General features: G+C 37.1%; 2 protein-coding genes across 3 annotated transcripts; both read right to left on the reverse strand.

Annotated features, from left to right (window-relative positions):
• Positions 1–1,391: 1,391 nt before the first annotated feature.
• Positions 1,392–7,373, reverse strand: LOC110910678 (translation initiation factor eIF-2B subunit epsilon). Of its 2 annotated transcripts, XM_022155283.2 has the most exons (4): positions 7,219–7,373; positions 5,122–5,259; positions 1,837–3,999; positions 1,392–1,765 (listed from the first exon to the last, which is right to left on the reverse strand). In XM_022155283.2, the coding sequence occupies exon 3, from the start codon at positions 3,971–3,973 to the stop codon at positions 1,838–1,840; it is 2,136 nt and encodes a 711-aa protein (XP_022010975.1). In that variant the 5' UTR covers positions 3,974–3,999; positions 5,122–5,259; positions 7,219–7,373; the 3' UTR covers positions 1,392–1,765; position 1,837. The 2 variants fall into 2 exon arrangements, with proteins under 2 accessions (XP_022010975.1, XP_022010973.1); XM_022155281.2 differs by lacking the exon at positions 5,122–5,259.
• A 1,687-nt stretch (positions 7,374–9,060) lies between these two features.
• On the reverse strand, positions 9,061–13,377 carry LOC110910679 (pentatricopeptide repeat-containing protein At1g09410, mitochondrial). The gene is made up of 3 exons (XM_022155284.2): positions 11,810–13,377; positions 10,506–10,928; positions 9,061–9,664 (listed from the first exon to the last, which is right to left on the reverse strand). The coding sequence occupies exons 1-3, from the start codon at positions 12,621–12,623 to the stop codon at positions 9,156–9,158; spliced, it is 1,746 nt and encodes a 581-aa protein (XP_022010976.1). The 5' UTR covers positions 12,624–13,377; the 3' UTR covers positions 9,061–9,155.
• Positions 13,378–16,300: the final 2,923 nt, after the last annotated feature.

The following is a 16,300-nucleotide window of genomic DNA, read 5'->3' on the forward strand; positions in this document are numbered from 1 at the left end:
CAACTCTGAAGTGGGAACCTACGCATGATAGAGACGAGTTATAAGTAAAGAAAGGAATCCGACATACACACACATACAACTCTATAGTGGTTCCATCTCAACATACAAGACCATAGGAGAGGTAAAGCACCTTGATAAAAAAAAAATGCTTTACAAAGTCTCTTAAGTACCTTCTACTCAAATTCTGATGAAACACTTGTGACAACATTGAGCATGCATACTAACCTTTCACTTCATTAGTTTTTCTATGTAAACAAACTCTTGTCTAGACTAAAATGCTATATTTTTCTTTCGATACTCAAAGAGGGGGATTGTTAAGAAATTGCTATATCCCAACTTCTTATTTTGTAATTCCTAAGATAAAAGTATCAAAGAAATCTAAATATAAGAATACACTCAGAAGTATCTGAACACAACTCAGAGACCTCAACTTTTCATTCAGAGGGGCAGAGGGCTATATGAGCTTAAAACATATTTACAACTTGATAGTTAGATTTTATAGTTTCTACATTTCTTCATAATCAGACCTAAAGAGTGAATTGCAAGTTTTGTCCTTTATCTTTAAGCCATTTTGCAAGTTTTGTCCTTTATGTTTAAATTTGACGAGTTTTGTCCTTTATGTTTAAAAATCAAACACGTTTTACCCTTTGGGCATTTAAAATCAAGCACGTTTTGTCCTTTATGTTTAAAAATCAAGCACGTTTTGTCCTTTATGTTTAAAAAATCAAGCACGTTTTGTCCTTAAAAATCAAGCACGTTTTGCCCCAAAGGGTAAAACATGCTTGATTTTCAAACATAAAGGACAAAACTCGTCAAATTTAAACATAAAGGACAAAACTTGCAAAATGGCCTAAAGATAAAGGACAAAACTTGCAATTCACTCCAGACCTAAAACATTATAATACCGTTGTAATGGTTACACACACGTCATAACATATTTTAACTTTACATATAACGTATTTTAACTTTCGTTGTAATCAATCGTACATCAGCCATGAAGTTTTTTTTTTTTGACAAAAATACTATACTCGAACTAAATAGGATAAATTATTTCCAACTAGCAAAATTAGTAACTTAAGAATTTCTAAGTCAAAAACTAAAGGCTTTGACTTTGTTTTAGTTAAAGGTAGAAGTCGACAAATCGGGTGTTTTTGCCAAACCAGTTCGGGTCGTAAATCAAATTGGTTTGGTCAACTTTGGTCAAAACCAGTTTGAGGAGAAACCGACGACTTGGATCATAAACCAGTTTTGGTTGAAACCGGTTTGAGACATAAACTATTACCCAAAACCGGTATTTAAACAAAGTTCTTTTTGGGTCGGGTTGAAACCAGTGTGCCTAAAACCGGTTTGGGTGAAGAGAGGGGGAACCGATATACAAAAGTTCCATAAAGTATTGAATAAATTATAACATCATTGTATGAACTTTTGATTTTGGTTCAGTTTACGCTCAAAACTGACCCACGAACCTCTAATCAATAAAGACGGAAAAAAAGCACACAGTCGCAGATCATCTCAAAGAGCACCATGTGATGTCCTGAGACGCACTTATCTGGACAAGAACCTTACTTCCGAAACGCGTATCACATACCCTCTACGCGTTGACTAACAAGAGCAATAAACTACCAAAATCTGAACTATGTTTAAAACAACATGAAACAAACCAAATTGTATGCAGAACATAGGTTTTAACAAAAATTTAAAAATAACAACTCACTGGTTGAGCAACTGTTTTGCAACCCTTTTTTCCATGTTACGAAACCAGTTTCTGCACGAACAATAAGAAATATTATAAAGATAATAGAATAAAATGCTAAATTAAAACAATAATAACCTAACCTCAATCTTCTTCTTCAGATGCTTCATTCAACCACTGAATAAACTTCTCTGATTGTTTAACGAAAACTTTATCCGATTCATCGGCACCTTCTTTTTCTTCAGCCCAATTAAGAATAGCTTCTTCTTGAATAATGTCTTTATCGTACAACATATGCAAAATCTGCACAAACACAGCGGCAAACTCTTTCGCACTCTCCGAACACATTTCTTCAAATTTCAATATAACCTCTATTTCACCATCTACACTTTGAAGATACGGTTTTAACAGCTTCCCGTATCGCGACATCACATCATTAGCGTTTTTAACCAGACTTGCAGGTGAGGTATGCGTGGTATCAAGTGCTAATTTCATCATGGAATAAAATAACGCGCTAGCACAATCCTCAAGAGCCAAGTTGTATGATAACCGAAGCGAGTTGACTTCCAGGATTATATGGTCGTCTTTGACTTTTTCATGAACAGCCCTCAAAAACGTCGCTTCAATCTCTTTTTCGAAAATCTGTAGAGAATCGTCGATATTATCATCGTCAGATTCGTTACCTGATTCCTGCTCACCGGGAACCGCCAAAACGATGTCGTCTTGAATGTTGAGTTCAAGATTATCGAAAACCATTTGCGTAAGCTCGATTAGTTTTGTTTCAGGTATCGGTGCAACCGAATGCCGCCATTCTTCTTCATGGTCAACTTCGCTCATTGACCAAATGAAACCTCGCCCACCGATGCCGACCTCAGACGATTCCCATTCCGTACGCGAATTCCCGTTCTCGAGCGTATCGATTGTGTGTATGATTCCGCTGTTATTATCAGCGTATTCAAGTTCCTCATCACTGTCTTGCGTCACGGGCTGCGGGAGTAAAGAAACTTTGGAATACGCGGGGACCACGAATTCCTGTCCGACAACAACGTTGAAAGACAAAACTACCCCCGGTTCAAGAACCGACCCAGATTTCATAACAACCCCGTCACATAATATCGCTTGCTTTAGATTGCATCCATCTTCTATCGTAACGTTATTCCATATATAACAACCGTCGATCAACACATTACTCCCGATTTTACAACCGTCCCCAATAACCGAATTTGAAATTACCGTTTTACCACCGATACTACTTCCTTTCCCGATATACGTAAACGGACCGATTTCAGCCGAACGAGATTGTAATATCTCCGAGGCCCGATAAATCCCGTGTCTTTCGAGGTTTGTTGGATTGTTCAATGAAAACTGGACGTCTGGCACGAACGGGTACGTCCATCTTTGAATTATGTCTTTACTTATTGAATCGTAGCTTCGGAAATTATCGATTCTAGCAGCGTAATCCGAATGGATTTCATGAGTGAAGATTTTGAAACCCATTATATCATCAACAAGCAAACCTTTAACGAAATGACGGCGTAAATGCTGGTAATCGAAGTTGTCGGTGAATAAGCTAAGGACTTCAGGGGAGCAAATGTCAATATAACAATCTTGTTTATCGTTGTGGACGGAAATTGAAGGGTTTTCAGCGAGAAATGCTTTATCGAGAGTTAACGTTCCTTTCTGATCATCGGACTTATCATCGTAATATAACAACTGTTTCGTAGCGGGGTCGATTGCCATGAATAACTCATCGGTTCCTAAACGTGTTTGACGGGTGATTTGAGACGGTTTTGATTGTTTGATCACCATTGTCATTACAGCATTGCTGTCCTTTTGTCGTCTTTCTTTGTGTTCTTGAAGTGCTTCTGTAAGTATCATGTTGCTGACTGTATCACCGCTGATGAGTACAAAATCGCCGTTGATCACGTTTTTGTCGTAAATGAAACGTAAGGCGTCACCAGCACTGATGCAGTTGTGGGATTCGATTGTTGAGACGGAGAAATTTGGTTGGTTGACCCACTTTGACTTGTCGAGATAGTCGATTATTTGTTTTGAATGAGAACAGCAAAAGACGAAAACTTCTTCAACGTTTGCGGATTCAAGCCAGGCTAATGTGTAGTCAATCATAGGAGTGTTGACTATTGGTAGAAGTACTTTTGGACATTCGAGGGTGATCGGACGGAACTTTGTGGTGAAACTATCGGCCAATAAAATGGCTTTTAAAGGAACATGTGGCATGTCCTCTACCGCATCTTCTTTTCCACCTTTCTTAGCTCCCATTGTTTTGGTAGGTTTATTTTTCACGCCTGCAATCAAACAGAAACAGAAGCTATTGTTAAGTCACAGATAAACATAAAATTCAGTAACTCATGTGCTTTAACTTTGACCTCAAAAGAAGCATGAGCGACTCAATCTGATTTTTCATTAATTAATGATCATGGTATACCAGAAAGTTTGAACCAGAACTGACACTCGGACTCAGACACTGATTAACTACCATTGTTTCTACAAAATCAAACAAATTGTCGGGTAAATTCTGTTAGAAAGAATATAAAATTTTTAAAAATATAAAAAATTAAGAAGTAAAATATATATGTATATATAAAAATATGAAGAAATAAAATAAAAAAAATAATAATATAAAAAACAAGAAACCAAGTAGTAACTAGTAAGTAATGAATTTGAAGTCAAATAAATTGTTGGCTGATGTTCACTTAAGTCCATGATTTGGTTTGTTGTTTATAGAATTTCCTAGTGCTCCACCATACAGGTATGTTATTGGAAATAGACAGTTGAGTAATCAATAATCATGAGGTAAAATGTCTGCAGTCTGCGGACCACATCTGCAGACATCTGCAGCAGAAGAGATGGACCAAACCTCTTCAGTCTGCCAGAAGAAGACTGTTTGTTTTTTAACAGGTCTTTAAGCATGTAAGTTTTAAGTCATTTCATGATACATATCGCAGATACACCCGCAGATACTGTAGATGTTATAAATACTTTGGTTTCTAATAACTAACAAGCATAAAAGCATCAGGTACAAGTTCAGGACACATATACATAGATGTTCTTATTATATCGAATCTTCGTATGCATATGCATATGCATCTGCATACATTCCACAAAATATCATCCATTATACCTAGATGCACAAACAACAGGTCAATAAACCAAAATCAACAAACAGCAGGTCAAAAAACCAAAATCAACTCTACTGAAACGTATAGATGCACAAACAGCAGGTCAAAAAAACCAAAATCAACAACAAATTAGGGTTCACTGAAACGTATAGATGCACGATTTCGACAATTTCAGGCTCAATTTGTGTTCGATTTGAAACCCTATCGATATGTTAAACAGCAGCGACGGGCAAACAATAAACCCTATCGATATGTTAAACAGCAGCGATGGTTTGTTGAAAAACATACCTTGAAATGAGAAGAGGGCAGCGATGGTTTGATGAAAAACAACAGCAGTGACGGGTTTCTTTTGGGGGTAACAGCAGCGAGCAGGGGAGGAACTAGGGTTTTTTTTGGGGGTGAGAAGGAGAAGGAGTGTGTTTGTCGCTGGGCAAAAAGGAAAAAAATGAGAAAGGTTTGAAGACATGAGTGCCCCGAAAGAATAAAAGGTATTCGAGAAAACAAGTAGTCTTCAGACCCAAAGGTCTGTGTGTGGTCTGTGTGGTGCAGACATAAGAAGTCAGGAAGCTCTTTTTAAAAAACAAACAGCCCCTTAGGGTTCAATAGACAATCGAGGGTTCATATGGTTTAACTTTGTACACTACACTATTTAACTTCTAATTATTATTTTTTTATTTGATCTATAATTTTGTTTATAAATTATCATTTTTTAAGTGTGAATTATTCGCGAATGTCGGGAGGTTTAGCATACGTTGTCTTAACCGGGTTCGCGCTAGAGAGTAGGGATGAGCATTTGGTATCAGGTACCGGTACCGAACCGTACCAGGTATATTCGTTACCGATACCCACTTTCCCCGTTTTTGGTACCGGTTTACGTGTAAAAAAGGATGTTCGAGAGTAAGAAAGAAGTTAAAACACCCATCATGAGAATGAAATATAAGGAAAGGCTGAGAAAGAATAATACATTGAAGTGGATAAGTAAATTACGCATATTAACACCACAAAGCAGAAAAATAAAGTTTTCTATTGGGATATGTTTATAATTGATGATTGCAAAACTAAGTACTAGGTTTTAGTTATTAGTATTGAAGTTTGGCATTACTAATTTGAGCTAACACTGAAGTATGAAGGTGCTGTAGATTATAAGGTATTGAATATGTTAGGTACCGAAGACTAAGTGAAGTACATAAGGATGGAGTGTGATACTGAGTTTAACTCAATGTTGAGATGTATTTAACTTAGGATACTGAAGGAAGACATGTATTGAAGTATGTTAGGTATTGAACTTATGGCTTTAGTACTAAAGTGAAACTAGTATTGTGCTTAATGTTACCACATAGAAGGCATGTCTAACTACTAAAGTTCGTTGCAACTGAAATTGACTAATGAGTTGTAGACTATGTAGCACGGGGACTCCATTTATGTGGCCGTACCCGTCTCGGGTACTTGTCGGGGACGGAAACACCATGGGTACTCGTCGGGGACGTTTCCTAAACATTTCCAATGTCCGGGACGTATCTGGTAGAAGTATCCAGCCCGTTTCCATTTATTTTTAGGGTTTTTACCCTTTCAAATTCCACAACCGGCCATTAAATAAATAGACCTATCATATTCGGCTTCTCTAATCTCTAAACTCTCAAGTCTCATCATCTCTAATTCTCTATCGAGTGCCGATCTCTCACTAGATGAACCATAATTTTAAAATGATTTGATTATTGATAATTAATTACCTTTGAAAGATGTAGTATTTTTGGAATTTGTTTAATGTATTTTTATTTTTTTATATTTTTTATTGCCGTACCCGTATCTTGGAATTTTGAGTTTTGCCGTTCCTCGTTCCCGTACCCCGATCCCGTACCCGTTCCAGTGCTACTTAGGTTGTAGATCAATACTGAAGCAAGAGTTTCTACTGAAGTTCTTGAAGATAAAGCAACAATATCGTTGGAGTTAATTACGATGATCGATTCAATATAACAAATTACTAAAGACACATAGAATCTTCTATAATTTTATGTTTATCCTGTATTCGATTTCTATAATATATTTGTTGACAATCATTCTAGGTTTAACATTAGCTACGAATTTTGAATACGTGTGACACTTTGTATAAAAAAACAACACTAAGGTTTGAGCAGCGGTTTGGGGCCGTCTATTTTGCCCTAATTAAAAAATATGTTAACAAAATCAATTCTGCAATCATAGAGATCAAAAGCAAGAACATATGGAGCAAACATTAAAATCATAATGATGTCTATTGCAGCAAGAACAGATCGATTGGTAGCCATACGAAATCGAGCAAACTAAAATCATGTAGCCATACGAAACTGAACAAAGAAAAATCGATGGGCAAAATAAAAATCGAGCAGAATCGAAGAGAAAAAGAACCTTAATCGAGCAGGATTGAAGAGGAAGAACGCGAAGAATGGTTTCTTGATCGAGTGTCGTAGCTGTTTCTCTAGGGTTTCTTAATGCCTCGATGAAGTTAAGATTGAAGAAGATAACCCAGTTGTTCAACCCTAACTGACCCGTTTGAGTTTTCTCAAACCTGTTTGACCCGTAGATAAAACCTTTTATTTTTTAAATAACCCAATTTGACCCCTGAACTAAATTTCCTCACCCAAATTCACCCAGTGTAATTTAAAAAAAAACTAGACTGACCCATTGTATGCCTTTGGGTCCGGATCCCCCCCCCCCCTCCCTATAAGACCATGTGTAGTGGTAATGTGTTATAATGCCCCCACCATGGGGCATTATCCGACACGTGGCGTCCTAGTCAGCGATGGGGCATTATAACAAAAGTGGTGTAGTGGGAATAATGCCTAAAATCACGCCCCCTTCCAATCATTAAAAAAAAAAAAAGCAAATTGATGGAAAGTTGTCAGACTTTGGACACATGCAAAAAAAAGGCAAATGGTGATTGGGTAGTCAATCTTTCCACACATGCAAAGGTGGGGTTCTCAATACTTGTCAGAACATGCTCATCACTGATTGGTTTGGCAAATATCAACATAGCGTTTTAATTATAACGCGAAACCCATTTTTTTTTCAAAAAACACGCCTTAAAACGCCCCATGTAATGGGGATGGGGGCGTTTTGGGGCGTTATTTTTCAATTTTTTTTAAAAATCACGCCCCACTACGGGTGGTCTAACAGCAACTCATGATGCACTTCGTTTTGCATTTCAAAAGAGGGTTGCGGCGCAGCTTGTTGCCTGTTTACCTGCCACTTATTTGTAATTTGTTACTTTGGCATTTTAATGAATATATTGATCAAACGATCGCTTTTGTTGTCTTTTCGCTATAACGGGACATATTCCTTGTGAAACATGCGGTGTTGATTGCTTCGGCCCAAAAGGAAGGCATCAAACTAAGACCACAAAGCCATGGTCCTAGCCTTTCTAGTTATAGTCATAGTTCTTCTTTCAACTACTCCATGGTTTCACAAGCCATGTTTTGATGAATTTAACAGCTTCTGCGGTTTCACTTTTGACCCTTAGGAACATAACCTATGTCAACCTTTAGTACCATCAACCAAAACCAGTGTATAACCAAAGAGAAATTCAAATATTGAAACTTGTGTCATATTATTAGTCTTCATATCTAGAACATAACCATCTTTTTGTCATTTCGCTTTTATAGAAGGGCCATAAATGACTTCTCTATTTTTTTTTTCTAAATGTAACCTCATGAATATCATTGCATAGTTGGCTTATCGTTACGGAGTCGTCAACCGAGGCCCTGTGGGGCACCCTTTGTTGCTTGAGGACCAACCATTTTGTCTCGCTTATTGACATGGGTCACTGGTTTTGTCCTGCCATGAACTCATCAAGAAAACAACAGAAAGTTTCGAGTACTTGTGTTGTACACCTATTCTTAATTGTTGAGGCATATTCCAAAGAATACACATGAGTAGTTGGTAAACCCGAAAGGTTCAACACAATTCGAGTAGGTGCGATCATCAAACATCTGGCGTGCCACATTATGCTCATGAGATTATGATTTACGATACATTTATGGTCACATTCCCGCTTTTTTACCTTCGAAGTTATCACAATTTGTGATCCAAAGACATGTCTTGAGCATCCACTGCCAAATCAACATTCTAAGGTTTCGACCTATGGCTTTACTCTACGTAACCGGGACTACTAACCTATATTCTTTAGAAGCATACTGGTTTAAAGGTGTTGAATTTAAATTAAAGTGTGATGACTTGCAATCCACTTGTGGCTTGTACCAAGTGTCATATGACACATTTAGTTAAAGTTTAAAAACATAAACTAAAAGCTTAGTATCTATACATATAACATATGTTGTGTTGCTAAACTAAGTAATATACTCCATGGCTTTCATCTGTGAGTAAAGTTGTACAATAACAGTGTGAATCTCATCAATAGCTATATGCGATACATCTCCTCCCACAAAATACTGCACCGTGTTGTCGATCTCCATCCAACTAAACGCCGTTTGCTTCTTCACTTCATTTTCCTTCATCAAACGTCTCACTCGACTCACTTTTCTCCACAAACCAGCTGCAGCGTAAATATTAGACAACATAACGTAAGCCCCCGAGTTTTTAGGATCCAACCTCATGATTTCCCGTGCGGCTAATTCAGCTAACTCGATATTCAAACTAAAACGACACCCTGCAAGAAGCGCACCCCACACTCCCAAGTCGGCTTCAAACGGCATCTCTTGAATCATCTTATACGCGGTCTCAACTTGACCGGATCGACCCAATATATCGATCAAACAAGCGTAGTGCTCACGCCTCGGTGCCACCTTGTAAGTGTTTTTCATCGAGTCAAACCAATATAAACTCTCCTTCACCATACCTGCATCACCGATAAAGCCCATTGTAACAAGTAGAGATGGCAAAATGGGTTAACATGTAACTTTTTTAAAGTAGGAGCTAAATGACTCGTGTGTTCACGGGTTGGCTATTTTGGCATTAAATACCTGGCCAAGTTACATAAAGATATATAACACTTTTTAAAAAAAATAAAGAGTAAAATGTCATTTTTGTCCCTGAGATTTGGCCAGTTTGCGACTTTCGTCCAAAGGTTTGTTTTTCCGCATCTGGATCCAAAAGGTTTGAAATCTTGCCATTTACATCCGGCTCGTTAACTCCATCTATTTTTCTCCGTTAAGGCAGGGGTATTTTCATCTTTTTTGTTAACTTAAAGGGTAATCTGGTCTTTTTCACTTTATGTACAATCATTTAGTATAATGTACAAAGATTCAAAAAAGACGAAAATACCCTTAAGTTGACAAAAAGACGGAAATACCCCTGCGTTAATGGAGAAAAATGGATGGAGTTAACGAGCCAGATGAAAATGACAAGATTTCAAACCTTTTGGATCCAGATGCGAAAAAACAAACCTTTGGATCAAAGTCGCAAAACTGGCCAAACTTTAGAGACGAAAATGGAATTTTAATCAAAATAAAATAAATAGATAAACTGATTAAACAGGTCAACCCGCGAACCTAGCCGGTTGACATGAACACGACCGGTTTAGCTAAATATGTTCGTTGTTCGACCCAAAACTTATCCGAATTCCAAACCCGTTACCCAAACCCGCAAATTTCGTGTTAGGTTCATGCTGTGTCATAAATTCAAAGTTTAAATCAAAAGAGTCAGGTCCTATAAGAATCATAGAACAAATTTATCCGTACCAGCATGACCGCAAGCAGACAGCAGGCTAAGAAACGTGACCCCGTCTGGTTCAATTCCATGCAATTCAATCTTCTTAAAAAAACCGAGAGCTTTCTCATACAGTCCATGCTGTGCAAAAGCAGCAATGATTGTGTTCCAAGAAACAATATTCGGAGCACAAATATGTTCAAAAACCAACTCAATCTCCGGAAGAGACCCGCATTTGCTGTACATAGTGATCAAAGCATTGGCTACAGAAACGTGAGTGTCAAGCCTATGTTTGAATACAAGTGCATGAGTTTGTTTGCCTTCTGTTAGTGAAGCAAGACCGGAACATGCAACAAGAATCGAAACAAGAGTGTATTGATCTGGTCTTAACCGACTACGTATCATATCTACTAGTAGTCTTAGTGCTTCCTCACCTCTTCCGTTTTGAGCGTAACCTACGTACATACAAACGAAGAATGCTTGTTATAAGCAACACCACATGCAAACGAGTCGAGCCTGAGCTCGATTAACTTATGAGAGCTCGAGCTCGGCTCGTTGGTAGTTTCTCAAGATAGAGCTCAGCTCGGTTCATTTATTATCTGTTAATTAATATATTAAATAAACATGATATAAATAATAGGCTCGGGCTTGGCTCGTAAACAAGTTTAAATAAGCTAGGCTTGGCTCGTTTACTAGACAACTATAAATAAGGGGTAAATGTTATTAAATATTAATAAAAACTAATATTACACTAAGGCTCGATAAGGCTCAACGTGACTGACAAGCTTCACATGCCGGCACGAGCTCGGGCTTCATAAATAAACGAGCTTTATTTTAGGCTCAAGCTTGGCTTGGCTCGTTTCGAGCTCTTTCTAGAGCCGATCTCGAGCAGCTCGGCTCGTTTGCATCCCTAGCTGTAAATGAGCCAAGCTAGGGTGGGCTCAGGCTCGGCTTGTTCACAAACTAAGCTGAAATGGAAGCTTGAGCTCAGCTCATCAATAGCACAAGCCAGCTCGTGTATTTTTCAAAATTTTTAAAAAGTTTATATACATATTGATATATACATAAGTAAAAATAAACAAATATTTATAACATACCCATAATGCAGAATTTATAAATTGTATAGATTTAAATTTGGGTTATAAATTTGTATTTTAAATTATATATATAAAAATTTAGGCTATACACTAAACGAGCGAGCCAACTTACCTTGGCTCGGGCTCAACTCGTTTACAAACAGCCAACTTTGCGCAAGCTTTTTTCAAGCAAGTCTCAAGCCGCGAGCTTTTTGAAATTTGAACAACCCTAGAATTCACTCTTACGCACAATAGCATACCTGTTATCATAGCATTATACGAAACATCATCTTTGTGTCGGATTTGCTCAAACAACACTCTAGCATCTTCCATCTTTCCCTCCTTACAACAACCAGTAATCATCGCGGTCACAGCAACTACATTCTTGCAAGGCATCCGACCAAAGAGCTCTCTAGCCTCATCAAACCGATTACTCTCCACATACGCGCTGATCATCACAGTCCACGAAACTTCATTACGAACCGGCATTGACTCAAACAACCGCCTAGCTTTATCAACCTCCCCAATCTGTCCATACCCATCAATCATAGCGGTATAAGATATCACATTCCTCCTTGGCATTTCATCAAACACCTTCAACGCATTATCGATCATTCCAAACCGAACAAACCCGGCGATCATAACATTCCACGACGCGATGTTTCTCTCCGGCATTTGGCTAAAATACTCAAATGCAGCATCTATGCTCCCACATTCGATGCAACCCGCGATCATGGAGTTCCAAGACACTATGTTTCTCTCCGGCATTGCATCGAATAGGCTCTTGGACTCTCCCATATGCCCGTTTTTCCAGTAGCCCGTGATGAGTGAGTTCCAAGAAACAATATCTCGTTTAGGCATTTCGTCGAACAGCTTGCGTGCAAGGTCCATTTTCCCTTGACTAGAGAGGCTGCTGATTCTGAGATTTGAAGAATATACACTTTGAATTGAAGGGGAATTTAGAATGTTTGTGGAGATATAACGAGTGATGTTTTGAATTTTTGCCCGCGAAAGCATACGGTTACAATGACTAACAGAAGCTAAAAACATTGAAAGTAACCCATGTTCAAACATAAGTATATATCTATATTTTCTTTTATAAATGTTAGTATATATTTTAAAAGATATAAATAAAGTGACATATTAATTAATTAATTAACTCTATAACATTTTCGAAGTTGGATGCCATTGCCAACCAGCTGACGTGGCACCTCGATATTCGCCCAATTTTTTTTTCCAAACCGTCCATCTACACCAACGGCTTCTCACCATCGTCGTTACAAAACCACAACTTTTTTGGGAAAATTATCGATTCCGCATAAGATGTTTCGAGAGTGGTTGTTTGAATACGGTGAGTCGCGAGAAGAAACGTCGTCGCCAGCAGCGGCGAAAATCGACCAGCCATCCCCAATCTATAACTGCACTACGGATCGAGCCTTAATTGCCTTGGCCATCACTTAACCGCCGTCAAAATCAACCACCAACAGTTTCGATCTGACAAAATAGGCGACATGCACGACAGTTGCTGGAAACCGATTTATCGCTGCAACTCACCATCGTCGTCTTACGGTCGTCGGAGACCATCGTGACACCCTTGGGGCACTCTGGAGATGTTGAACGGTCAGAGGCGGATCTAGAGCTAATTTGGGGGTTCCCAGGAACCCGTTCATTTCGTATTTTATAATGTTAAGTTATATTGAAAATTCTGAAGGAATCCTTTTATATTGTATAGGGGAACCTTCTAAACAAAGCCATAGGTGGTAAACTAGTTCAGCGCACACCTCTTGAACTTGAGGTCTTGAGTTCAAGTCTTGTAAGGAGAGCTATGTTTAGATTTTTTTTTTTTGTGTCTGATTTGGATAAGGTGTTTGGAAGTTGCTGAGATTAATTAGAATCAAGGGTCTTGGTCTTTGTTTCTAAATTTTGTTAATGTGCCAAATTCGGATAGATGGTTTCTTGAAAAGGATTGTTAGTGCAAACTTAAAGTAAACATGCATTTTATTGCTTTCGTGAAATACAAATTTGTCAAGAGCTAGAAAGTCATTACAAGTTCTAATCATACATCGCCTAATTTTGAATTACGGTTACACCCAAATTGCTCCAATTTTCTACCGAGATATCTTCCATTCGTCCTCTATGTTTTTTTCATTATTGTATCGCATTTTTATTCTGCGATGAACTTACCCGACCCGAACCGTCAAACCGACCCATTTTTTTGTTATGTTCGGACCTATGATATTTGAACACTTAAAAAAGTGAACCCCTTGGAAAAAATTTCTGAATCCGCCACTGTAAACGATGGACGACAAACAATGGACGAGAGATTTGGGGCTGGTAGGATTTAGAGAGAGAGAGAGGGAGAGATGTGAAAACAAACCTGGTTTTGAGACTTTGGAACTAAGATGGAATGGCAGTATAGTGACCTGCTTTACCGGCTATAGTAGGTTCATACATACCCACAGTTATGAATTTGATGAATATACATGGGGCTATCCTCATTTTGCCAGCTTTGATTAAGTTTCAACATGTCTTTTATATAGTCTCTGAACTTGGGCAAGTTTTGATTTTAGGCTTCTAACTTAATACTTTTCATTGTATACCCCTATTTTAAATTTTATTATTTGTTTGTAACCGTCTAAAAAATAGTCGAAAGTTAGACACTATCATTTTTAAGGACCATTTGGAGTTTAGGAAATGTTACTTTTCGGCCACTTAACGCGTCACAACAATGGTGATCCATGTACATTTTCTTTCATGGTTTCAATGTAAGTAAAACATGTGTAGATGTGCTCTTGGGGAATCTTTTTGCGGCTGCTATACCATATGTCGATGCCCTACCAAACAAACCGATGTTGCTCGAAATCCCGCCGCGTAGCGCGGGTATATATTCTAGTAGTGGAACATACATGAATTATTGTTATCATTTAGTTATTATTTTTTTCTTAACTCTACTTGAAATAGGAGTGTGAATTTCTGACATAACCCGAAAACATGATACAAACCTAACACGAAATTTACGGGTTTAGGTTTAATGTAAACTGGTACGGGTCAGTTACAGGTTGAACCCACGAACCTGTTTAGGTTAACGGGTCGGGGTCGGGTCAACCTGGTTGGGTTGGCGGGTTGATCCGTTTAACACATTTATATTATATTATATTTTTTTACAACATATTTTATTTTATAAATTAAACTAGGTTATAACCCCGTGTATTACACGGGTTGAATAAATAAATTTTATATACTAAAAAATTAAACAGTATATCTTTAAAAACCTTCTTTATTGCACGAGTTGAATAAATATAATTTTATATATTAAATATAAAAAGTTATATCTATAAGAACAACATTGTACGGGTTGAATAAATGTAATTTTATATACCAAATAAAAAAGTTATATCTTTAAAACACGTGTACTCCACGAGTTGAATAAATGTAATATTGTTTACCAAATAATAAGAATAATACATCTTTAAAGACCTCATTTATTACACAGTTTGAATAAATATAATTTTATATACCAAATAATAAAAAAATACATATTTAAAAATATGCGTATTACACGGTTTGAACAAATGTAACTTTCTGTACTAAATAATAAAAAATATATATCCTTAAAAAACCCCGTGTATTGTACGAATTGAATAAATCTAATTTTATACATCAAATAATAAAAAGTTATATCTTAAAAACTTCTTGTATATCAGTTAATTTTATATTAAGTTTCGTAAAACCCGTTTGACCCCCAACGTCTAGCCCAACCAATAATTTTTTAACATCTAAACCCCCGTCCTTTTTTTTTCTAACCTTTTTGGCCCATAACATCTTTTTTTCTAACCCTCTTGGCCCCTAACATTTAATGCATGGGGTTAGTGTTAGGGGCCAAAAGGGTTAAAAAAGAAAACGTTGGGGGCTTAGATGTTAAAAATAACATTTAATGGATGAGGTTAGTGTTAGGGGCCAAAAGGGTTAGAAAAGAATACGTTGGGGGCTCGGATGTTAAAAAATTCTTTTTTAAGCTAAAAGGGTAAAAGTGATATAACCACATGGGCCAAAATCGTAATTTACTCTAAATAATATTATAAATTAGAATAAGATTAAACTAAATGATAATTATCCATAAGATATTAAACTAAATAATATTTAGTAGAAGGATTATCAATAATTAATTTGAAAAAATTAAATTAAAATAATAATTATCTATAAGAGATGCTCTAATATGATGACAAGTGTCCCAAAAGTGGTTTCTTTTATTATATAGTATAGATGGGGTGTGTATTTTATGCCATAATTATAACTTAAAAATAGAAATTAGCATAAGATTTTATAATTTAAATATAATTGTGATATATTTGTATTTTTTAAGTAAATTTTAATTTTAATATATTAATTTCAGAAAAAAATAGTCTCTGTCCCGATTGTTTGAGTATTATGTGTCTTAGGTCCAAATCTTGAAACAAAACTACAATCGAGTCTGGGCTCTCACTGAAAACAGCATCTCTATTCCTACGGGATAGAAGTAAGGTTGTGTACATCTACCCTCCTCAAACCCTATATTAGCTTTGCTATTGGTGGGATTTACTGAGTATGATGATGATGATGATGGGGATGAATTTCAGAAAAAAAAAATTTGTTTCAACGGGTCGTGTTCGGGTCAACCCATAAAAACTTCGGGTCGTGTTCGGGTTCTTTTGTATTATACGATTTTCGGATTCGGGTCGGGTTCGGGTTCGTGTAAAATTTTTGGGTTCGGG

This window comes from Helianthus annuus, chromosome 15 (assembly GCF_002127325.2).
Source record: "Helianthus annuus cultivar XRQ/B chromosome 15, HanXRQr2.0-SUNRISE, whole genome shotgun sequence".
Classification (NCBI taxonomy): Eukaryota; Viridiplantae; Streptophyta; class Magnoliopsida; order Asterales; family Asteraceae; genus Helianthus; species Helianthus annuus.

Coding starts and splice junctions, on each gene's coding strand:
- LOC110910678 (XM_022155281.2), bottom strand. CDS start 3,973: ATGGGAGCTAAGAAAGGTGGAAAAGAAGATGCGGTAGAGGACATGCCA.
- LOC110910679 (XM_022155284.2), bottom strand. CDS start 12,623: ATGTTTGAACATGGGTTACTTTCAATGTTTTTAGCTTCTGTTAGTCAT. Junction 10,929..11,809: donor GTATAATGCTATGATAACAG/GTATGCTATTGT, acceptor GTATGTACGTAG/GTTACGCTCAAAACGGAAGA. Junction 9,665..10,505: donor GTCTGCTTGCGGTCATGCTG/GTACGGATAAAT, acceptor TCGGTGATGCAG/GTATGGTGAAGGAGAGTTTA.